Source organism: Drosophila subobscura, chromosome U, assembly GCF_008121235.1.
Source record: "Drosophila subobscura isolate 14011-0131.10 chromosome U, UCBerk_Dsub_1.0, whole genome shotgun sequence".
In the NCBI taxonomy this organism is placed as follows: domain Eukaryota; kingdom Metazoa; phylum Arthropoda; class Insecta; order Diptera; family Drosophilidae; genus Drosophila; species Drosophila subobscura.
The window spans coordinates 7,566,188-7,590,718 of NC_048534.1; the positions used below are offsets into that span (position 1 = coordinate 7,566,188).

Below are 24,531 nucleotides of genomic sequence, written 5' to 3' on the forward strand. Positions count from 1 at the left end.
TGAGCAACTATTCTATCTTACTTTGTGGTAAGACATGAATGCCTTTGCCTTTGCCTTTGTGTGTATGTCGTCCACCTGCGGAAGCAACCTACAGGTGCACATGTTCGTGTCTGTACGAGTATTTTAGCTTGAGTATAAGAGCGTATGCGAGACGAGTTTGCCTGAGATCAATTGATAGCCATAGCATTGTGTAATGTTGATCTTGTTTTGGTGCCGTAGTGGAGCATTGAGTTAAATGAGCCAGCTCTTAGTTATGCTGGTTGGTGGCTTGTTTGAAGGCAACTTCGTGTGCGCATGTGTATGTGTGAACGTCTTTCAGTTGTTTGAATGGTATCGTATTGCAGGTGTTTGCAGTCTGCCTTTTAGAAGGTCATGGTTAATACAAGCCATCCTGACCATGCAGTAGTTGTTGAGCATTGAATGAAATGTGTTCATAAAGCTCCGCGCAATTTCAAGAAGTTATAGTTTAATAAATGTGTGTGCGTATTGCTTTAAAGTGCTAGTTTTAGTCTTAACAATTGTCCAGCATATGCGGACATCTGAACTGTTTCAATTGCATCATAAATAAGAAGTTAATTATTTAAGAAATGGAAACCTGCGTTCTTATACCAAAGGAGTTCGCATTAGTTACAACATCAGTTACATCCTTTAATGAACCGGAAGTGATTGTGTATTCCATAACTGATATCAAGGTGGGATCATTATTCTACCCGTTCCAAGGAACAGTGCGAACCGATCAATTAGAGACTTTAAAACCTGTTGAAAACAACGATGTAAGTATTATTTTACTTGTTTTGAAGATTATCCTTAATTATATTTTAAATTAAGGTAAAAAGGATGAAAAGGGGTTATTGATAACTTAAAATTTGTAAAGAAATGTTTACATTTCGTTTCTTAGCTTGATCTTAATCAATGTTAAAATTCAATCCAATGTTTTCATTGGTCATTGTCGATCCTATCCCATCTATTGTGTTTGTTTGCTTTTTCAGCTACCTAGACGCATTTTTATGTACTACAATCAGAAGTAAGGACCTCCCAAATTATATTACAAGATTTTATACAAATTTATTAGGTAGCTAAGATACTTTATTTAATATTAATTGGTCGTTTAACTTCAAGGGTATTAAAACTTCGCCGTACCGAAGTCAATTTCCTTACTGGTTCATTCTTGTTTTCGCCATTCTTATTCATCTCAGGTCTTGGCTTGGTCCATCTACATATTCTCTACGCTTTCAAAAATAATAACATCGTGGAAGAGGAACCAGAATTTAAAATCAATGCAATTAAATTCTGAATTTGCATACCGTTACAGATGGTACTATGTATTCTTCACATATTTGAATTGAATTTGTATACATACATACTCGTGTGTACATCATACATACATATGTACATATCTCTCCGTTTTTATGCAATTTGGTCCAATAATGCTTAGGCGTTTCGTATTCAAAGCTGTAAAAAGGTTCTTGCTGTTCTCGTCTCGGCATAATAATTGCATCCGAATTTAAAAAGAAATAGTCGAGGTTGTATGATTTAACCCTCGAACGAAATTCATGTTATTTCCGTGATCCTTTGGTGTACTGCACCAGTGAGATAACTTACAACGTTGTCGATCATATATGTACATACATATACTAGCTACAAATAGCTATGGTGTTTATAAATTGCAATCGTCAAAATGACGCAGAATGACTGTAGGTATAGGAGATGAAGTAGATATTACTTTCTTATAAGGCTTTTATTAGAATGAGTGGGAGAATAAATTTAAGCGAATCAGACATTGACTAAGTGCTGGAGAATGATAAATTTGTTGGTGATTTAGATTGATAAAAGATAGACGAAAGCCTAAAAATTGACAAAATGTTGGACAATGTTGGCTGGTCTTGAAGGGTTAGGGATTCAAGGAGTTAAGGTATATTAGATATGCACTCGAAGTTATGTGCATATGTATTTCACAGAAGGAACCGTTTCCGTCCGTATAAAGTGTCTATATTGTTGATTAGCATAAATAGCCGAGTTTTTAAACGAGATACCAAAAACCCAAATCTAACAGGTTTGCGAATTATGATCAGAATGATGAAATGCATTTTCATTTGGCCTGTTTATTTTATTTTCTTACCTCCTTAGTGTCGAAAATCTCTAAGAAGATTTCTAATTGGTGCATCCCTAATTCTAATCGTATGCAAAGTGCCCTTTTATGAATAAAATAAAATTTATTAAAAATCTTGACTGTTTTAAAAAAAAAGCATTGTACGGCAAATACAAAAACATTTGTCTTTCTATGCTGCAAAATCATAATAAACGCTTCAAGCGTACGCAAATTGTATAACTTTGTTCTACTGGCAACACAGCGATCACATCAGCTTTCATGCATGACGTGATCACTCTCCCATGACGTTAAGAATTCGTTAAGACGTGCACTAGATAATTTAAAGAAGTTCTCACAGTCTTCAAGAAAGGAAGGTAACAATAGTGAGAAGACTAAATTAAAAGAAGTATGTGTGTTTATCCCAGCCCAAGTACTTAAAATAATTTGTACGTAACAAAAGGGGATGAAGAATAGCAGAAGAAAATAAGGAAAATGTACCGAAATATACCGGACCGAAATATAATGATGACATAATAATCCGATTTTGTATATATTAAGCACATCTATATATAATACATATGTAGAGACATAATATGGTTTCTTCCAGACATTGCAGATATCTATTGAAAATCATAAGACTCTGCCATTGGGATACAAAGGTAATGAATTTACTTTACTGATGACATTCATACATACATATGCGACTTGTGTAGGTTGGTGGATCGTATTCCACCAGCGTGCGTGCATTAAGAGTGATCACTCTCCCATGACATAAGAATTCCTTAAGATGCACACCAGATAATTTAAAGAAGTTTTCACAGTATTTTTTATGTCTTGAGTAATCATTTAAAGCAGTTGTGGGAACAATGTTGAAAAGTGATGGGCTGAGTAGTTACAATATTTTTAAATTAAGATTGAATAAAAACAGTAGAAAATCTTTTGCGTGTCGAAGTTTACATATGTATGTATGTATTTATGTATATACTCTTGAAGTCGTCTAAACTCATGAGCATAAACATTTCGAACAGAGAATCGAAATGCAAGAATCATCTGTCTTAAATGGATAGAAATCATTTCGAAGAAGTCTTTTAAAATACGTTTAAAACCAGAATGTTTGGTTTGACGCGAAATGCATTACATATTTTAGAATGTTTCCAATACACATTTATTCTAAATTTACTATTATTAATTTTTTTTAAATATAAGGAGTCTCAATTTTATGAGAAAAGTGGGTTTGATGTCAGATGTTTGTTCTTGTTCTTGTGAATTTGTTTTTGTCACCTAATTCGGTTCATCTTAATGTAATTCACATTATCTATAATAATATATTTATAAATATTTACAAATTTTGATCTTCCAGTGTCGATATAAATTTGGTTTATATGATGAAGTTTCATACAAATGCGGCAAACAAGTGCGTCACTGTAACTGGATAAGATTCCTAACAGTTTCTGCTTCATACGATTCCAAAGTAAATCTTATCTGCACAAAGGTCAAGGGCGATCCTATATATGAGGTTGCTAAAGCCATAATGATACATCAAGAATTAGTAGTGTACTACTTGCCAGAACCGCCGGAACAGACTATTGTTACACATATACACTCAATATTGTATAGAAAAGTAATGGAATCCTTTGTAAAAGGTAGGCAACATTAAAAAATACTCATAAAGTTTATTAAAAACACTGTGCGACATTCATTTCATCCCTTGCTCAAAAAAATGTATGGTGCCATGTCCTGGCCTGGTTGAGTATACATATCTCAAGCCCATTAGTAGAATTAGATAGTATAAAGAGCTTTTTGAATTTCTAAAAATAACTATGGGGCATGATATCTACAAAGTTCTTTAAAAAGTTTACGTATTGTCGCACAGTGTGGTTAAAAATGCCCTACCTTGCCACCGCTATTTACATTTTGTAATATAACTTCTTTTTAGATACCCCGCTGGATTTATCATTACCATTAATGTATAGATTACCAAATTTACCGCTCTCTCCTCCAGCAAGTGAAGACGAAAATAAGTTCAATTTAAGCAATTGTTCAGGTATTAATTTAATAAAAATTAAAATTGTAAAGCTCCAAACTAGTAAAGCAAACTCTCTGATTTTTAGATGTAAATAAGTACATATATCAGACACCAAAAAGACGAACAATGAGAAATGAGCGATCTCTGTTACCCTGTGACGTTTGCGGCAAATCTTTCGATCGACCTAGTCTTTTAAAAAGACATATGAGGACGCACACAGGTTTGTAATTATGGTATTTGGGTTTGTCAGTACTAAATAAGGTTTTATTATTGTTTGGGGGTTTTTTTAAGAAATTAAAAAGGGTTTTGAAAGCTGGTCTTAAAGTTAAGATTACTTTTGTGCGTTTACATTCAGGATTACTGCACCGTGCAAAAATATATGTTCACCTTTTTTCAATATTATTTTCAGGCGAAAAACCACACGAATGCTTCGTATGCGGCAAAGGATTTAGTACATCAAGCTCGCTTAATACACATAGGTAATTACCTGGAATTAAAAATAAAAAATATACTGAAAGAACAATTTAACAATAGGAGAATTCATTCTGGAGAAAAGCCCCACGAATGTCAAGTATGCGGGAAAAGGTTCACAGCGAGCAGTAATTTATATTATCACAGAATGACCCATATAAAGGTAACGTACGTTATTTAATGTATATCATATAAATACATATGTATGTGATTGCTACCATTAAAAAAAAGTAGCTTTAGTACGTTAGTACATACTTACAAATAACACTACTTAGAATTTTATTTTTATTAAAACTTAGAGCCATATCCAGTTTTCTAATAGATTTGCGCCTTTTTTGGTGAGGAATTAGGATTCTTTTTCTGTGGCAGAACTTAAAAAATAAACGAGGAGAAACGATGTCGGACGCGTTCGTACGCGTCACAACTTTATGCCCATTAAGAAAATATATAAGTTATTGCGCCGGTCTAAGACTATGTTCTTATTAACTTTTAAGGGTATTAAATACCGAATTTAATATTAAGTGGGTATTTAAATCGTCTTAAAGACTCACAGTAGATGGATGATGTCTGAAAAACCATATCTCAAGTTTGTTAATATTGAATATTTTTATGTATTTTTTAGGAAAAACCACATAAATGTAATTTGTGTTCGAAATCATTTCCCACACCCGGAGACTTAAAAGCTCATATGTATGTTCACAGCGGCTCCTGGCCTTACAATTGCTCTATATGCCACCGCGGTTTCTCCAAGCAAACTAATCTAAAGAATCATTTATTTCTACATACCGGTAAGCTAATATATCACGTATATACGAAAACTTAAATTATAATATTAAAAAATTTCTCAACAACTTTTTACTCAATCTTTTACATAAAGAAAAAAAGTTTAAAGAAAAGAGACATCGCGTCTCACAACGTTCCTCCATGTTGGTATTATTATTAATCTTTAAATTTTAGAACTTAACCTTTTTTTTGATCAAATTAAAATTGTGATTTCCGTAATATCAAAATATTTATATTTGTAGGTGACAAACCACATGGCTGCTCGATTTGTAACAAAAAATTTGCATTGGCTTGTAATTTAAGAGCACATATGAAGACTCATGAAGGTAAGCGTTCGGATTGTTAATATTTCTATACCCCCGGTACTGGCCACCCCCACCCATTCCTTTTCCCAGTGCAGTGTGCGGCTCTGGGAGAGGGTGGCTATCTAAAAATGCGTGTCGATGTGAGAAGTGATTTAGATGCATACGCCCGTACCTAGAAGAAGAAGAAATGTGTGACAGTAGAAGAGTGGAGGAAAAGAATACTCGAAATAAGAAAGAGTGACGCAAAATCATTGATATCTGCTTTTCTTTTATGCGCGTCGGGTTCAGTCCGAAGCAGTGGATTCTGGGCAGAGTTCTCTGGTGATGTCGACTGCGGCCAAGCCGGCGACTTCGATGCCAAAAAAATGTTATTTTGCGAGAATGCCATAACTGTAGGGTGTTTACACAGATAGAAGTATAAACACGTGTATGTACATACAAACGAACACAGAATTGATAATGTTTAAAGTCGCTAAAACTATGGTACATAGTGGAATTGAATGTTTTTTTTTTTAATTATTTATATTTTGATGTTGAAATATCAAATATCCAAATATTTTAGTCAATTACCAATCCCAGTGCGGAAAGTCCTAGAAATAACTTACGCCTGTAATATATGCTCACTTTTAGCCTTTTCACACAGGCTTACACAGGCTTAAAAAAGCGATGGCAAAATTGTGTGTTTCAGTTTCAGTTGCAAGTGTTCGATGTTCCGATTTTAAATCCATTTTGTCTGTCGTGTGACCAGTTACCACAAGCAACAGCATGAAATATAAACAGCTCGCAAAACGGAACACTGGAATTGGAACACAACAGAAAGGGCCGTGCTGAGACCTGACTTGGATCGTAGCACAGTGGACCCAACATCGAAGTCTACAAAGTTAGATACATCAAGATGACATCAAGTAGTTTACCCGACGAAACTACTTAGTGTGCGTCTAAACAACAAGGGAGACATGAAACTTTATCTGAGTGGAAATAACAAAAAAAGAGACAAGAAGATCCCCATTCTTACATCCCAGGGCTGTCATCGATCAGGTTTCTGACGCCGACAAAAAAGCAGGGCTGCCACAAGAAACCAAAAACCCGAAAGCATTGTTTCGTTTTATCTCGCTTTCTTCGTTTTGATTCGGCTTTAGCCATAATGGAATTATAACATGATTCACTCAACGCGTTCCTCATTTAGGGTCTTATTGTGCTCAGTACGACAGAACACTTCTGGGTGGGTGGCTTTATTTGCGAATTTTTGATGTTTAGAAAAATTTCACAAATAAAAAAAAATTATTGCTTAAAATTAAGAATCATTATTATTCATACAATAATATTATACATACCTTTTATATTTTTATTTTACATATTTCAGACATTCCTTCAGGCTCCCAGATCAGTGATCAAGTCAAATAAATTTACGCAGAGATAGCGATCAAATCACTAAAAGTGAAGCCGGAGTCGGTAACCGCCCCAAATCACGAGATGGCCCAGCAAGATGCTTAGGTAATGTACGGTAAGGTAATGTGTGCTTACAGAAATCTTGATAGGACCCAGAAATAACTTTTGACATCACAATTAACAAAGTAGAAGAGGAAATGATCACAGCGGTACCACGAAAGCCGAAACCGTCCCAAGTGTGTCGGGTTCCTATTAAACCTAATAGCCGCTTTTACCTTACTTACTTTACCTTAACCTCGTAATACAAATAATTAAAAACAATAGTGTTAATTATTCTTCCTTTTTTAGGATATCTTCAAGCGGACTTCAGTAAAGAATGCCTTCGAAGCAAAAGTATTAGAATGGACACAAAATACTTTAAAGGATGTACTTCTATTCATTTGTCAAAAAATGGTGTTGAGAATTCCTTGGTAGACGTTACTACAAGGGAGGATTTAGATAATTTTTATTTATTATGAATTTAGTGACTGACTTTTTCGACTGACATTACTACAGTTTCTTACTACAACAAAAATAAAATCTATCTAGTATTTAAGGTGTGATAATAATTTAAAAGAAACCCAGAAAACATATTTAAAATATGTTCAATTTTATTTATTTTATTTACGGCTACTATTTCGCATTTCTCATTGATTGTGGTTCTAAGAAATCGATTTAAGTTAGAAAATATTTTCAGAGGATTGTTGTACACATGAGAACATTTTAAAAACTCATACTCAAGGCACACACTTACTTTAAATATATTATAATTATAAATTTATATTTTTGTAAAATATATTTTTATGTATAGAAATGATTCTTTGCATAAAGCAATGTACATCCATATATGTACATACATATATTGCATCGATTACATTTTATAAAAAGTCCTAGTCAAACGTACTTCTATAAAAATATGGCCAAGCAGTTGTGTCATGATTTTTTATGTGCTGCTAAATCTAACTAGACTTGCTGAAAATTAAAAATAAAAAAGTAAACGGCTCTCTGACGTCTTTGGTGTTGTTTTAATTATGTGGGTGCGAGGTGGTCTACTGTAAGGGATAGAAATATGCAGGGAAAAAGACTGGCCAGTGCGTACCGTGGCACCCGCTTACTGTAAAAACGTAGTCGTCGCTCCCTGGGTATATAGGCGGTTTTCAGTGAGAGGGGAAGTGGAAAGGGTCGACCTGTGAATACCAATCCATCCGCGCACATTAACACTTGGCTGCCAGCCACCGGGCGAAACAAGGAAGGTAACGGGAGGAGGAGAACACATCGGCTATTTTTAGCGCAAGATCTTTACTCCCATCGCCAGATTCTTCCGGCCTTTTCCAAGCCGATAAAGCGGCCTCTGCATGAATTCTCTGCTCCCGTCCACGTCCGGCGATTCAACCCTTTTTGCGGCTTGTGGTCGACCGAGCGCCGAGTCCCGAGAAGAAGATAAATCTCCAACTCCAAGGACATAAAATTGTTTAATATTGGCCAATATTTATTTTGTTTTAATGATGACATTATAACATTGTTCAAATATTCACAATGCATGTAATCTATGTATATATGTGTCTACATATATTATACTTAATCATTAATCATTATTTGCTGTAATTATTGTGGGAATGTGGAAGAGATCTCTGCCACTGACAACAATGTTGTTTCAATGTTCTGTTGTCAATTACCTATTAATAAACTTATCATCTTCAGTGCCATACATTCGGGAATAGCCTTTTTAAAGCCTTTTAAATAGATTCTTTAAGTAGACGTCCAACTCCAAGGACATACATATACACATTTTGATAATAAATGTGAGCACAATGTGTAGTTAAGTATAGAACATTTTAAAGTTCATGAGAATTCACGCTGCATTACGATCTTGGAAATGCTTGGGCTTTTTTATATATCGAAATTATGCAGACTTTTACATGTAAAGGTAAAAGATGGATGATAAAGTAGCAACCTAGAATAATAGGTGCAAGTTTTGTGAAAAATGTGTTTTTATAATAGGTTATGCATGCACTATAAATATCTTTTTTGGGTACCTCTTTATATTTACATTATGTCTACATAATATATGTAAATACATATATATATTTATATATATATTATATGTATACATATATGTATATGTATCATGTATATATTTATTTATATTTACATATATGCTTGCATGTACAATGTTTAGATACATGCAAATTAAATTGATGTTGCGAATGCATCTGACTGTGGTTTGTGCAGATTTAGTTAGTCTGAAGTAAGCAATTCTTAAGGTAAGGAGCTATTATATTTACTATGTCTTGGTGGTAATACTTAGCCTTGATGACTGAATGATTTTTGCTCTTCCTTAAACTGTAATTTTCTCCTTTCAGCACTTTTATGCGGATTAACAAAATAGAAATACCATCATAATGGCCTATTCATGGGATAACCGTGTTGATTTCGTTGTACGGTACATGTATGGTAAGTTCTAAGAACCTTTTTTTTATTCCTATACAGCTCCCAGCAATGAGATAACTTTTTAGATTTTCTGTTTTATAAAAGGATCGATTGGGGTTTTAAAGGAAAGAAGTAGATAAACTCGTTTTTATTAGGTCACAATGGTTAACTCCATTAATAACTAAAATCTTTTATCGATCTGCAGTGAATAGAATAAATACCCTGACTTATAGTTATTGCATTAAAAGTATAGTACAATATTAAGCAACCCTTAAAATACAATTTGCAAGTGCTGCAGTAGTAATTGTACCTTGAGCCAGATGTCCAACTAACACATAAATCACATAATTAAAAATATTCAACAGCTAACAAGGGTTTTATAAATAGAAGATTGCGTCTTTCACTCGAAACAGTTGTGAGAGTGCTAGCGAGTGCAAAAAAAAACAAAAGCAATCAACCGCACTTACCTTGCCGCAATAAATTTGTGTTTTAATTTGTGCTCAAAATAAAGCTGCAACCACACACAAAGAAACAGCCTCACCAAAGGAAGCTCAAACCTAAAAATAATTTTCATTAACAAAAAAAATGTGGTACATGACAGCGGTTATTTTTAGAAAACCAAAATAAAGGACGAGCTGCTAGGAAACTTTTTATAACTTCAGGCCAATCGAGTTCATAAAGCTAAATATAGACAATGATAACGAATATCGGAATTAGAAATATTTGACTACCCAACCAAACTTCGAACAGAAGTTCGAGAAACGAAGCTAAGATAATTTTCTACAGTAGTACGAAGGTTTTGCTGCTCTCGAACTTATGTGCGTTGCAAACCTATTTGACCCATAAATAAAGTGTTCCATACCAACACCAATCCTTTAATAACATTAAAATTAACTATTTCAATTTTCTTATTCGCTTTTTAGACATCGACAATAATGGATTTTTGGACCAGAATGACTTCCTTTGCATGGCTGTAAGAGCATGCGTTGTTGAAGGAAAGGGAGATTGTAGTGCTGCTCGGCTAGATGAATATAAAAAACTCATGACAAATTTATGGGATGAAATTTCCGCCATTGCTGATGATGATAAGGTATGGCAATATAAATAAAACCCTTTTAAAAAATAATCCATCATTCTCGGACATAACACAGTGCAAAACAAACATACATTTTTCACAATTCTTTAAAATTAATGCTGTACAGTGCCGCTCAACTAAATGGGTTAAGCAATTCTTTTATTGCATTTATTGATTAATTTTAAATGTGGTCTCTAGGTAACAAAAATATTTAAAATATATTAATTTGTTTTCTAGAAACATACAAAAATGTTCTTGACCACCATCAATAGCCGAGTCTATGACTGTCGTATTGATTGACGCCTCGTTATCAGAGACCATCAGAGCTACTTATTATAACCTTATTTTGTGAAGACTCATGTGCTATCACACTAAATCAAGTTTGTTTCAAAATATCGCCACCCAGTAGTTCCTTGTATAGGGTTCCTAGGTTTCGAGGATTTCATTGGTCCTGTCTTTTTAACCATCTTTTTAAACTTTTCCCAGTTAGTGGGTCTATACACTGTTATTTTTGGATCGTTTTCGAATTTGCACAGAAACTGAGTGTACTTATGGTCTGAGAAAGATGGTCTTTCGAGGACTCTCCAGTCAGCACGCTTGACGAGGTGGGACCTATGAAGGTGCGTTCCCCCACGTTGAGGTTGACGGAGTGTCCTTAACGGTACTCTCAGCCAATCGTTGCCTCTTGGTGGGTAGCATCTCCTCGAACTTGTTAGCGTGTTCAGCCGCGCACTCGTTTTCTCGGCACAGGCTCGCTTGACCTTCTGCTCCTGGGAGATGTACCTTACCTTCCTGCTAGCCATGGCAATGGTTAAGTTCCTTATTCAAATATTAATTATAACTAAAGGTCCCTCGATTTCTACTTGCAACGATAGTTTCTAATCATCAGCCATAAATTACTAACAGATTCTGTCCTAAAGATTTTATAAGTTTTCGAAAATATTTTTCATTTATATTTTAGGATGGAAAGATTTCGAACCAAGAGTTTAAGGATGCCGTCAAAAAAACTTGCGTCGGCAAGAAGTATGAAGAGTTTCCCCAGGTAAGAGCTAGATCTGATTTTATTATAGTATTTTATTTATTACAATTGGTAGATCAGTTTTTGCAAACCTGTTTAGAAAAACTTTGCTATATTTAATTTAAGCAATTCGTGTTTTATAATTACTAGGAAATATACCACTATATTTTTGGCTAACATTTGTTTGCAGGCTATGAGGGCATTCATTGAATCGAACTTTAAACTGCTGGATATTGACAGTGATGGAATCGTTGGAGTAAAAGAATATCGTTATAACTGCATAACAAGAGTAGCCATCGATGATATTTCTCCCATAGACAAAGCGTTCGAAACGCTACTGAATGTGAGCATTTTATGATTAACAATGATTAAGCTTACAATTTAATTACAAATTGTCTTCTTAGGATGAGGATCGTAAGCGCGGAGGCCTCTCGTTAGACCGCTATAAGGAACTTTATGGTCAATTTTTGGGTAATACAGCTGATAACCATCCAGCAGTAAACCTGTTTGGTCCTTTATAATCAGTTAAAATTTAATTGTCTTCGCTGTTGTTCAACTACTATTTTATTAAGTTTTATTTGTAATTACTATGACTATAAATTTACTACCACTAAGATATAAAGCATTCACATCATTTTGTGTAGAATCGTCAGATAAAGAGTTCGTTAACTTTAAATTTGTATAACTAGATAGGTCAATTTGCTCTCAGAAGTTTAAAATAGTATGCAAATGTATGTTGTTTTGCTCTCATATAAAGGCTCTTAAGTAATTTGCCTCACTCTCGAAACCTGCAAGATATAATTATATTGTTGCGTTATAAAGAAATTGTAATAAGCTTAGCCAACAAAATAAATCAATACTTAAATCACAGCTTAAAAAAACATTATAACAAATGTGTATTATTTAATAATCCAGGGTAGACAACTCACAAAAATAATGAATCGTTGGGATTCGATTTAGCACCACCCACAAATTCATAAATAATGTAGACGGTTTGCCAACATGCGTACTCGTAACGTACGAGATAAATTCCACAGACTTCCAACTATTAGCCTTGCAAATTATTGATTGTCATGTCAAAACCCAATCAAACTGGACACAGTTGGAATAAGGACTACCTTTCCTTTGAATTTTCCCATAATCCCATTTCCACATCAGAATATTGACAGTAAAGCGCGTACCTTTGCAAAAATGATTTTTATCGATCCCACCTTTAGGAGTTAATTATGGGGAGGGCCCATCAAGCGAGTTAAAAAATTACGTCGGATGGATGGATCGTCGGTCACGATCTCAACGGATTAAAGGCATACAAATGATTTTAAAGCTGTGGTCGCTCATATGTTTTGCTGCTAAACTTCTTGAAATTTCGCAATAAGGACGGCGATTTCAGGCATGCGTAAAGTTCTTCGGTAACGGTAGATTTCGGAATGAAGGCAGCGTCGGTAGAAAATTTTTAGACAGCGATATAATGTCTTGAATCGTCTTGAATCACCTCGTGAATTTTACATCGTCCGGTCAACTATCTCAACCAAAGTACGCTTTTAAGAAAAACATACATGTCTTGTTGCAACGCAATTATTATTCAGAAAAAAATAAGGCGTACAAACGCGTTTCACAGCGTTCCTCCTCGATTATTCACTGTTTTATTAACTTATATTCACTTTTCACAATTAATATCAAAATAAACAAAGCAAATTTTCTGCCTGAGCAGTGTAACCTTACGTCATGCAGTTTTAATTTTACATTTTCGGATCTGAGTACTAGGCTACCAGTCGCTTCGCTGTCTGCGACAAGATCCATCGGATGTCACCACCACCACCACCACGGTGTTCCACTGCCTTGCCCTGACCCAGCAGAATATTAATTTTTTGTTGACGGATCCTGCTTACACTGAGACTATACCCCAAACAGATAAACTTTCTTACTCTCTGCAGCATCGATAGTTACTGTTGGGCTGTTACTGTTACCCTTCAGCTGCTGCCGTTTGTTGTTAGTATTCCATTGTTTCTCTAAAATCGTGCTCAGCCAAAGACTTGAAGTCCGCGAAATATTTTAGGATGAGGAATGTAGATGGAAACTCAATTTGTAGTCATACGCCTTGGAACATTATTTTTGCATAAATTTCTGGTGTTTAGAAAGTACGCCTAGTTCCATTAAATGATTACATTTTGTTGTTGGCAATGGCTTATAAATTAGAGATTATAAATACTTAAATTTATTAACTGATCAAAAAGAACTCGCTTCCACTTTTAGAAGTATGTTCGTGTGTAAGAGCCCTTTAGTAGAGGTCTACATCCCATGCATATATGTACATATACGGATCCCTTCTACGTTCCATGTTTCCATCGTTTCTACGTAATATTTTCATTTACCATTTTATGTGTTGTTTTGTTTTTGTTCAAAGAAAATCAAAAAGAAGGAAGTAATGTGAGTGCATAATTTACGTTGTGTTAAAAACTAGTATAAATATTTAAAGCCCTAATCAAAAACTGCAATATGTGTGTACCCACATTAATTTTTGAATGAAAACTGTTCACATTGTAGATGAGTATACATTATTGATGTATGTGTGTGTGTGTATGTGTGTACCTACATGCATAAACAAAAAACATCAAAAATTATAAAATGATCAAAACTGTATGCATATTAAGCGTGAAATGAACTTATGTGAAACAACTATTGATATGAATATTCTCAATAAATCATACTAAATAAATTTAATGTACATTCGTCGTATGTATATGCACACATTTAAATATGTACAAATTAATTCAAAGTTTCGTATGTAAGTTCTGCATATAAATCTTTGTAAATGTATATTTTGGCAGTATGACTGCATGCATTTTACTTTAGTAATTGTTATAACAACAATAATTGAATAGAAAATGTATAGCTTCATAGAAAGGAGTTGGAAAAGTGAAGTGTGCTTTAAAATTAAATCTTGAAAAAAGATATGTATGTATGTATGTATGTACATATGCACATATGTATGCATGTATATTTTAGTAAATCTCCCATTAAAAATCCAGTAAACTCTCAGACTCCAGTTACTTTGAAATTATAAGAATGTTTTTAATAAACATATGTATGTACGTACGTATGTACATATGACTGAAACGGTGCCCATAACCATATTTTGGATACGCTCAGTGTACTCATACATATGTACATATTTATATATTTATCTATGGTTGTACATTTGTATGTAAATCGACATTGTAAAAAGAGAAACTTTTTCAGAATACATTCATTAGAATTCGCATAATTTAGAATTGAAAAATTTTGTCAGATAAAAGAATCGATTAAGCCTAATACTTTCTTTTGTACGTCTGTTGTTTTGCAAACTAGTAACGTTTGAATTTATCTGTGTTTCATGTGCATGTTTTTGTTTTAAATGAGTTTATTAGGTTTAAAGAAGGGTAGAGAATAACAGAATATGAATAAGAATAGAAATAGGGGTAGGAGTAGGGCCTGAAGTTCTGCTTAGCAGGGACGGGCGGGTCACCTTTGACCCCCTCCGTCTGCTCCAGCTCGTTAAATTTCCGTATGACTTCTGACGAAAATCCGCATGGCCTTGACGTGTAAGTAGTGTTCTCTGGATACCATCTTCGAGTTCAGGTTCCCGGCGTTCAGCGTGTCTCCACCTACATACATATGCTGGATTGAGCAAGTGAAGAGGATGTGTCTCCGCGGTCTCTTCAACACCGCACGCCGGGCAGTTGGCCCGGTATTTATGTTAACCATGATTAAATTATACAAGGTGGTGTATTCTATGTTTCGTTATAGTCACACACATCCAAACCAAACACTTGTTTTGCATGCATGCAATCATGGCGAAGTTTGCTGTTTCATTTGCAGCTTCACGAACAAAATAAGCCACGAAGGACACTAGGCACCACCTTGTATAATATCCTCATGCAAACTTTATTCGTCTTCAAAAAATGATGTAACTGGACAAAACACAGAAACCAAGGAACAGCCAAGTAGTGGAGTTTCTTCCAAAGACCAAAGGTCAGATTTTGTAGGAATAGTCCGAAACAAAACCCTTTACAGATGGCTATCTGATAATGAATAAGCGCTGAGCTTTAAGCCGAATATGTAACTCGCTAAACAGCTTAACTATTACCTCAATCGTAGTGCGGATTCGGATACATTAGAAGACCTAATCTATTTTCAGCTGAGTAAACAGCATTAAGGTAATCTAAAAGAGTCCGAAAAGTTACATTTCCATCGTGCAACCGGTCACGTATTTGTGTTTTACAAGTAATTTTCCAATGGGACCTGCCTTAAGAATACAAAAACTCTGGATAGGGTCGCAAGTATTAGGTATTATAGGGTTGCCTACTTTTAACTTTCAGGGAATTGGTTTGTTATAATGAATTATTCCCAAAATCTTTGTGTTCAAATAAAATTCGACTTAAACTTTAAAAGGGAGATTGGCACATCCAACAACAGGAGCCAAAGCTAATAGCATAATTACAATGAGGTACGAACAATAGACATAGGATGGGTGGGAAGTCAGTTATTACGAAGTGCACAAATTTGGTGTCCAGTTCATTAACGACAAAGGTTTGAGACGCGTATCCAGAACTGAGGAAAATACAAATTCCTATTAAACTTCATATAAAGCCGGGTATCCAGCACTGGGGAAAATACAATTTCCTATCAAACTTCGTATAAAAATAGTGCTCCTGGAATTCTTCGTTTGCCTTTTTTTTTTTTTTTTCAAGTATCTAGCAACTTATACGAAATCCACAGATTAAAGATAGACAGCTGGTAGGCAGGCTAGTGATAAATGGTTTACAATTGTTCCTGGAGTGAAAAGTGAAAATTAAAGAAACAACTGTGCGCAAAAACGTAAAATTGAGTGCAAATACATCGTCTTTAAAAGAAAAAAAAAATTTTCCCACGCCTTTATAGTGAATTAAATTAAAAATGCCACTGTTTACAAAAAAAATTGATTAATCAAATTAAGAAAATTCCTGAGTCATTTTTCGCAATGCTTTAGACATGCCTATATGGGGGGATAAAATCCAGGGTTTTCATGATGCGAGGAAGAAATACCACAAACTCTACACAAAAATATCTTAAAATAATAAATAAATACGAGCATATATTCTCTTTTGTCCACTTCCTGACGCTCTGTCTAATTTTGTTGATATTTAAAAATCCTCCTTTCACATTGGTCCAGATTGCCGATTTTTTGACATTCGAAATTTTCATAAAAGTAAAAACTTATTTGAAAGATACATTCTGACAAAAAAATGCAGAAATATTGTATTAGTGCAGTCTACAATTTGTGCAAAGTCAGATGTTCGTGGAGTCACTTTAACAAAAGTAGAATGAAAAAATGGAACAGAAAGAACCACTTGTAGAAAAATTGTGTTATATTCTGTTTTTATACCCGGTACTCGAAGAGTAAATAGGGTATATTGTATTTGTGCGAATAACGGTTGTATGTAACGCACAGAAGGAAACGTTTCCGACCCCATAAAGTATATATATTCTTGATCAAAATCAAAAGCCGAGTCGATAGAGCCATGTCTGTCTGTCCTTCCTGATGAGCGCCTAGTACTCAGAGACTATAAGAGCTAGAGCCACCAAATTTTGCATCCAGACTTCTGTATGCTCACACTGTTACAGGTGTATTTAAAAAATGAGCCCCGCCCCCTTCCGCCCCCGAAAAAGGGAGAAAACCTCACAAAGATACAATTTTGAAGATAAAAGAAAACTAAAAACGCCATTCCGTAGGGAATGACCATATCTATCAGATCAAATTGGGATCCGATTGAATCATTATTATAGCCACAATGAAGAAATTAATTTCCAGTGGCTAAACCCACCCCGTCCCGCAGCTTATATTTGTTTTTTGCACATTCTCTCATTCACACTCTGCTTCGCGCAGTGGCAGAGGCCGCTTCCTCTGACACGTCTCTGCCTCTGCCGCGTCTCTGCCCTGGCTCTGCAGTGTGATGCTCTTGGGGAGGTTGGCGAGCTAAAGGAGCGTGTTAGCGTGAGTAGTGTTGTTGATGTAGATGACAGATGAAGAAAACATGCAAAATTTGACAAATAACCGCTAAAGTGCAGATGTAGTGCTGAGTGGCGGGTATAAAAGTTGTGACGCGTAAGAAGCGTCTCACACGTCCCTTCTCGTTTTTTTTTCTGCGCCCTCCTAAATGAAGCCCAGTACTCAGATGAGATCATTTTTCGGTCGACCGAATCGGGGATGATGTTTCTATGGAACGGTAAGAAATCATCCCTGCTTTTTGTTGGACAGAAAATTTCGCAGCCTGTTCTGTAAAAAAAAATACCAGAAAAACAACAGAATGGTATTCTCCCCTCTCGAACGGAAAAGAGATTCTTTCCATCTTCTGTCGAAAAAAGCACTAATAAAAAGACAATAATCTTATCAATGCATTCAAAAGTAGACTGATTAACTAATTTTAAACCTACTTGAGCCAAAATCGAACTATTATAAATGAATGCAAAAAGTGAACGTTTAGTACCCGATATTAAATGATTTTCGACCGTTCGTGACCGTTCTACTTTTACGGGTTCAGCTACACAAAATAGTCTCACAAAATATGCTTCAATTATTATTTTTTTGGTTATGTAATAAAGATAAAATTATACCTGATTGGTGATTGATTAAATCTCTATATTGAGGTATACATATGTGTATGCTAATATGCAATACGGCAGCACAGCAGCAGGAAAAAATAAATTCATACTCTGAAATACTTACTAACAAACCTCCAATTCCAATTACACAATCTTATCGTTGCGGTTTTTTTTTTCTTATTACCATACTTAATGCTATTAACATTCAGCGGAAAATATTAAAATTATTAAAATTTATTAAATATATATTACAATTATTATTATTAAAACTTATTTATTTTTTTTTTAAATTGCTGTGCATTAATTTCATTGAAAAAAAAGCAAATAAACAATTAGAGTTCAAATTGTTTCGCTTCCCTTATTCCAAATGTTAGCGTTGCTGGGAATCGTATCGTGCAATCACCCCTAAAATATAAAATACACAACAATTTTTACTGGGAACACCCTGTTTTTCTTCAACCTTGATATCTCATGTGGTAGTGGCGAGGGTCTTATGTTGAGGAAATCGCTATTTTTTTCGTTTTCTTAAACACAATTTCAAATGAAGACTTGAAATATAGATACAGTGTTTTGTGTTTGAATATTTATGTTTATGTGATTTGACTCATTTTAAGAGAATGGATTGGATATGTACCATAAGCAACTGATTGTGTTTAATAATTAGTATTTCGTCGCCGACGCCATTTTGTTTGCCTTTAAATTCATTCATTTATAGATGGAACTTGGAAAAAAAAGGTAAATTTGTTGGTATAATACAGATACTCTGTAGAAACAATTGTTAGTTCGTGTAGCGTGCATGGATCATTGCATTTTACATACAAATACATGATCTTATACATATTTTAATTTGCGTCGCTTGTGTTTGCATGGGTGAGATTGTTTGAAGGCACATATGCATATGTACATGCATACATGTGTATGTACATATATACCAATGAGCATACATGTGTACTCATTTATTTACGAATATATGTATGTACATTTTCCGATTAATGAATTTAAATACTTAAAAATTAACTCATTTGCATAAAATGTATATCTCCATCTATTTATACATTTAATAAGAGTTAAACAAATTAATGGAAAATTAAAACGATTTTGCTTCATTTCAGGTATAAGGGTGGTCGGACACCTTCAATAAGGTCCAGTGAAAGGCGACGCCCTCAAAGTATTTCATCATTATCCACATTATCTCCGAGAGTTGTATTATCCAGATTGGAACCTAGGGATTTGGAGCGCCTTCGATTATCCTACAAAGTTGCAATCGACCAAAGACGATCAAGAAGCTGCCGTGGCATGAACATGGGTCAAAAAATTAGTGGTGGAGTTAAAACAGTTAGTCGTAATGATTCGCAGGCTACCTTTAAACCAATTATACCAAGGGAGCTACAAGCTGATTTTTTAAAGCCAGCGCGCATTGATATTTTGCTTGATATGCCACCAGCGATTCGAGAACTTCAGCTTAAACATTCTTGGAACTCTGAAGACAGGTCGCTAAACATATTTGTGAAAGAAGATGACAAGTTGACATTTCACAGGCATCCGGTCGCACAGAGTACAGATTGCATCCGTGGAAAAGTCGGCCTCACAAAGGGATTGCACATTTGGGAAATTTACTGGCCAACGCGACAAAGAGGAACACATGCAGTTGTTGGCGTGTCCACAGCTGATGCACCCTTGCATTCAGTTGGGTATCAAAGTCTAGTTGGATCTACTGAACAAAGCTGGGGCTGGGACTTAGGCAGAAACAAATTGTACCACGATTCAAAAAATTGTGCTGGTGTCACATATCCAGCAATTTTGAAAAACGACGAAGCTTTCCTGGTTCCCGACAAGTTCTTAGTAGCCTTAGATATGGATGAAGGAACCTTAAGTTTTATTGTTGATCAGCAATATCTTGGTATTGCGTTTAGAGGGCTGAAAGGAAAAAAACTGTATCCAGTTGTTTCAGCGGTTTGGGGACACTGCGAGATTACTATGCGCTACATAGGCGGATTAGATCGTAAGTATAGTTCAAATATATATAAAGTAGCATGCCATTTTTAATATTTCTTATAAACACTTGAAAACTAATTTATTATTTAACTGTAACATAAACAACTCCAAACATGCTTAAAACTAATTCGGGAACGATCGGTCTACGGTCTAACATATTTAGGTTCTATGGAAATAACCCGTTTTTTTTGTTTAAATATAATGCTACCCTATCAGTCGAATTTAATTGATTTGGTAAAAATGACAATAATAGTTACGCGCTTATGAGCTTTCTTTCACGACTCGTTCAAATTTGTCAAGTAATCATAAAAAAGAGATCCCATTATAAAATGATTTTACACAGTACAGTGACTCCATCGCATAATCGGACACTTTTTTCATCTGCACAAAAAATATAAAGAAATAATCCAACCTTTTTTTTCACTTTTTATAGAACTTTATAGTATTGCTTATCAAAATCATAAACAAAAACTCATACTTTTTAGTGAGAACAGCTAGTTTTGATAGAAACAACGAAATGTCTTGAGGCTCAAAGCATAATCGGAAAGTGCAAAAGTTCCAAAGTAAAATCATGTTTTTGTCTAAAAATCTCTTCAAAGTCCTTGCTTTTCTTATCGTATGTGTGCAATGGATGCCTGGATATCTACCAGACAAAACCAATACAATTTGTATGGAAAACTTCTCGGAAAAACTCCGAATGGGTTGGAAAATGCTAATCTATCTAAGGACTTCCGTACGAAAACGAAAAGTATGCTCGAATTTTCGTAGTAGTAGTTCCATTATTTTGAATTCTTCATGGTGCGTAACAAATCTCAATGGCGGATGTTATTATTGGAGTTTTTACTATCTTAGGTGTAAATATACTCTAAGCTTTTCAAAATTATGATTGGTATTTAAGTAATTGACATCGATCTTAAGTTAACACACACATTTTTACTGTTTTTTATTTAAGCTGAACCCTTGCCGCTAATGGATCTTTGCCGACGAACTATTCGGCAAAAAATTGGACGGGCAAACTTGGAAGAACGCATACAACAGCTTCAACTTCCATTGTCGATGAAAACTTATTTATTGTATAAAAACCGTAGATAATATTTTTGATAAGTAAAAAGTGTACCAATTTTAATTTTTGCTGCATGTGATGAAAGCAGTAAAAAAACACAATTAAGTTAGTTTATAATAGTCTTAGATCAATGTTAGTTTTTCTGTCTTCTACCAGAAAACGTAAAAGGTATAAAATATATAAATACTTGAATATAGGTTTAAAAGGTTTATTGTATATTAAGTCGCATGCAATTAACTGTATTTATAGAAAACGACATCTCATTTTGCAATAAATTGAGGAAACGTACGTTCTTCATTTAAAACTTATATTCCTAAAAATAAAAAATATTTAAAAATACTCCACGTGGTATATATATAAAATATATTTGTAAAATACATTACACGCAAATATACCCATTTGAAGTATATTTTTAGTTTTAACGAGCTACTTCTGATCGCGTATATTTTGTGTATATTTTATATATATTTGGTATGCTCAAACTGTCTCGAATTAACTTATTACGGGAGAATAGATTCGTATTAAAAAACAGTTTTAATAGGTGCAATAATTTAAAAAGAATGCAGTAAAAATGAATTCTCTTGAAAGCTATACAATTTTGGTTAACAAAAGATGCATAGCAAATGATGTGCATACCTAACAAATTCTCCAAATATTCTCCAACCTTCTATACAAAGCTTCACTGTGGCAAACATTTTAAAACTTGAACTCGACAAAATTGAATTTCGAAATACTGCAATAGAAATATAGGGCAGTGCATTTCATTATTTCATTTTTCAAATTGAAATCTGTATTAACTAAGCTGGGTAAATATATTAATAAACCTTGTTGTGTTTCAAGTGTGACAGCTTTATTTCTTAGCTTCAATAATATGAACAAATATTAATCTATTTTGTGCTGATTGTCGTTCGAATTGGAGAAGTTTGACTGGTATGCTCAATAAACTGCGGTTAATCGTAATGCGCGTTATGCGTTGTATAGTTTTTAACAATAAGCTTCCAAGTAATCATAAATTGTGGCTTTTATTAAATAAGCCAAATTTGAATATAACATTAATTTGGAAATGATTTTTGTAAACAGTTAATTTTAAAATGTGTACTTATATTGTATTTTAGATTGTTTGTTCGTAAGTTTATTATTAAAATTCATGACATTTAATAAAGACCTAATTTAACAGACACAAGAAACCCCTGCCATCAGTTGTACACAGTTGTATCGGTCCCCCTTTCTTCTGAATCGTCAAAGCTTAAATCTTTTTAAGTTGAATGGGATTCTGACATGAAGTTGGACCAGGAAAATCAATATTCGAATGAAATTACATGAGCAACAACAGTTTTGAGTGGTTTTTGTAAACGCGATCGTTTGTTACAGTAAAATTGTTTTTCTGATTTTGTCCAATATCTTCAGATTAGCCATTATTCATTTCAAAGCCATTTGAAAATGTCCCACAGCCCTTGCAAAGGGTGAAACATATATAGATATTATAATTTATTAATCTTATACTCGGTAATCTTCTTATCAATTTATAAGGAGTTAAAACGCTTGTTCATTGCAGCTCTGCCCCGCCGGAACGGGCTTATCCAGGGTTTTGCACGCTTACACCGCGTTTTTTTGCGTTTGTTTGCGAAGACAGCACGCAAAACGGAACATTGAAATACATTGGCATTGGTACGAATTACTGGATTCTATACTCAGGCAGTATACAATCGGCACAAAAGCTGTGAAGTGTTCCAGCGCATCTCACAACGTTCCGCCTCATTTTGCATGAACTGGAACATCTACATACTGCAAAACCCCTCGATATATCGCACAATTTCAAAGAATGGATACTATCGATAGTGCCACCGATGGTGTTTGCAGCCCTGCGTTACACATGAACATATGTACATATATTTGTTTGTTATTATTAATTGCCGTAGGAGTTTAACATGAAATCTGAAAAACTGAAAAGGAACTTTTGGGTTACTGCTGAAATAGAATGCATGCTAAAGTTAATAGGAGAGTTTAATAATGTTCAAAGATCTATTTCTGCAAATACGACCCAAAACACCTTTAACCAAATTGCCAATAGAATGAAAAAAAACGGATTTCCAAACAAATCACCCACACAAATACGAAGAAAATGGTTTCAAATGAAATCTGCGTATCTATGTTACAAAAAAGGCAATATAGACCGACTGTTTCTTATACCTGAAAGATTTCGGAATGTAATTGCACAGTTCGTAGAAAACGGCGATAGGTTGGGGCGTTCATGTAGTAACTCGACCATATCGCCGACTAATCAATCCCATAGCTACGGTGAGTTGAACTATTACCAAAACATTTTATGAAAGTATATGTACATACATAAGTACGTACTAATAATGTATTTTACCTATATTTTTAGAAGTCAATTCTTTAGTGATGGATAAATTTTTGAACCAAGTCAAAAAGAATAATAAATTAGTTAATTTAGAATATACAAAACTGGAGAGATCTCTCTTGCAATATGAACACAAATGGCAAATCGTTCGAGATGATAATATAATTAAAAATATAAAATAATTATATTGTATTGTATCAAGTTCATTCTCTCAAATTAATGCTAAATATATTTTCTTCTATAGGTTAATCTTGTTGATCAACTTTTTAAATATGAAAACTGGCCGACTGCCGTTTTTACGATGGCAGGCTGATAAAAAGACGGCCTACCAAATACAATCTTAAATCTTAACTTACGTACCTTTTCCAGTATTTCTCCAACATTTTGTAAGTCCTACAAAGATAGGATTTTTCGAAGTCTTGGAAAATGCCATTTTTTGTGAGTCGACTTCAACGTTGGACTCAAATCTATCTCCGCCCAGGCGTTTCTTCATGTTTGATGAAACAAAATAGTCATCATGGACTTTTTTATAATTTGCCTGCCAAACTAGTACCTTAACAACTCAATTAAGACATTCATATAAAAAACGAACAAATCCCATGTTATGACAGTGGAACCCCACATGGAAATGGGTCTTCATGTTGTGGAAAAGGTTTTTGCAAAACCCAGTCTTAAGCGCCTCAAAGGCCGGGCGGATAGTAGTCGCCTCTCGAGCAAACTGCGGTGCCAGCTAGACATAACGCTCTTTTGGCTCTTAATGTCATGGTGATTCTTCTATTGTTAAGCCACCGCAATTGCTGCATCCTTTGGACACACTTTCTGGCCGTGGCTTTCAAATACTTGGCCTCTTTTGGTTGATTCAGGG

At 34.5% G+C, this 24,531-nt stretch overlaps 4 protein-coding genes across 8 annotated transcripts; all 4 read left to right on the top strand.

Moving 5' to 3' along the window:
• The first annotated feature begins 259 nt into the window (after positions 1-259).
• On the top strand, positions 260-7,852 carry LOC117902279 (zinc finger protein 665-like). Of its 4 annotated transcripts, none has more exons than XM_034813549.1 (9): positions 270-773; positions 3,450-3,732; positions 4,026-4,133; positions 4,201-4,335; positions 4,525-4,594; positions 4,650-4,749; positions 5,209-5,374; positions 5,612-5,695; positions 7,412-7,850. In XM_034813549.1, exons 1-9 carry the CDS (start codon positions 588-590, stop codon positions 7,579-7,581), a joined length of 1,302 nt encoding a protein of 433 aa, XP_034669440.1. In that variant the 5' UTR covers positions 270-587; the 3' UTR covers positions 7,582-7,850. The 4 variants fall into 4 exon arrangements, with proteins under 4 accessions (XP_034669443.1, XP_034669441.1, XP_034669440.1 ...); XM_034813551.1 differs by lacking the exon at positions 7,412-7,850 and adding an exon at positions 7,038-7,208 and having other exon boundaries at positions 355-773; XM_034813550.1 differs by lacking the exon at positions 5,612-5,695 and having other exon boundaries at positions 265-773; positions 7,412-7,852.
• Positions 7,853-9,273: 1,421 nt separating this feature from the next.
• On the top strand, positions 9,274-12,495 carry LOC117901667 (sarcoplasmic calcium-binding protein, beta chain). The gene is made up of 6 exons (XM_034812508.1): positions 9,274-9,366; positions 9,466-9,556; positions 10,456-10,622; positions 11,569-11,649; positions 11,816-11,968; positions 12,030-12,495. The coding sequence occupies exons 2-6, from the start codon at positions 9,505-9,507 to the stop codon at positions 12,144-12,146; spliced, it is 570 nt and encodes a 189-aa protein (XP_034668399.1). The 5' UTR covers positions 9,274-9,366; positions 9,466-9,504; the 3' UTR covers positions 12,147-12,495.
• Positions 12,496-13,920: 1,425 nt separating this feature from the next.
• On the top strand, positions 13,921-22,287 carry LOC117900979 (protein gustavus). Of its 2 annotated transcripts, none has more exons than XM_034811573.1 (3): positions 13,921-14,052; positions 19,359-20,248; positions 21,194-22,287. In XM_034811573.1, coding segments are annotated over exons 1-3 (1,032 nt in total). In that variant the 5' UTR covers positions 13,921-14,050; the 3' UTR covers positions 21,334-22,287. The 2 variants fall into 2 exon arrangements, with proteins under 2 accessions (XP_034667464.1, XP_034667463.1); XM_034811572.1 differs by lacking the exon at positions 13,921-14,052 and adding an exon at positions 18,740-18,981.
• A 909-nt stretch (positions 22,288-23,196) lies between these two features.
• Positions 23,197-23,879, top strand: LOC117900304. The gene is made up of 2 exons (XM_034810618.1): positions 23,197-23,602; positions 23,691-23,879. Exons 1-2 carry the CDS (start codon positions 23,233-23,235, stop codon positions 23,846-23,848), a joined length of 528 nt encoding a protein of 175 aa, XP_034666509.1. The 5' UTR covers positions 23,197-23,232; the 3' UTR covers positions 23,849-23,879.
• The last annotated feature ends 652 nt before the right edge of the window (positions 23,880-24,531 follow it).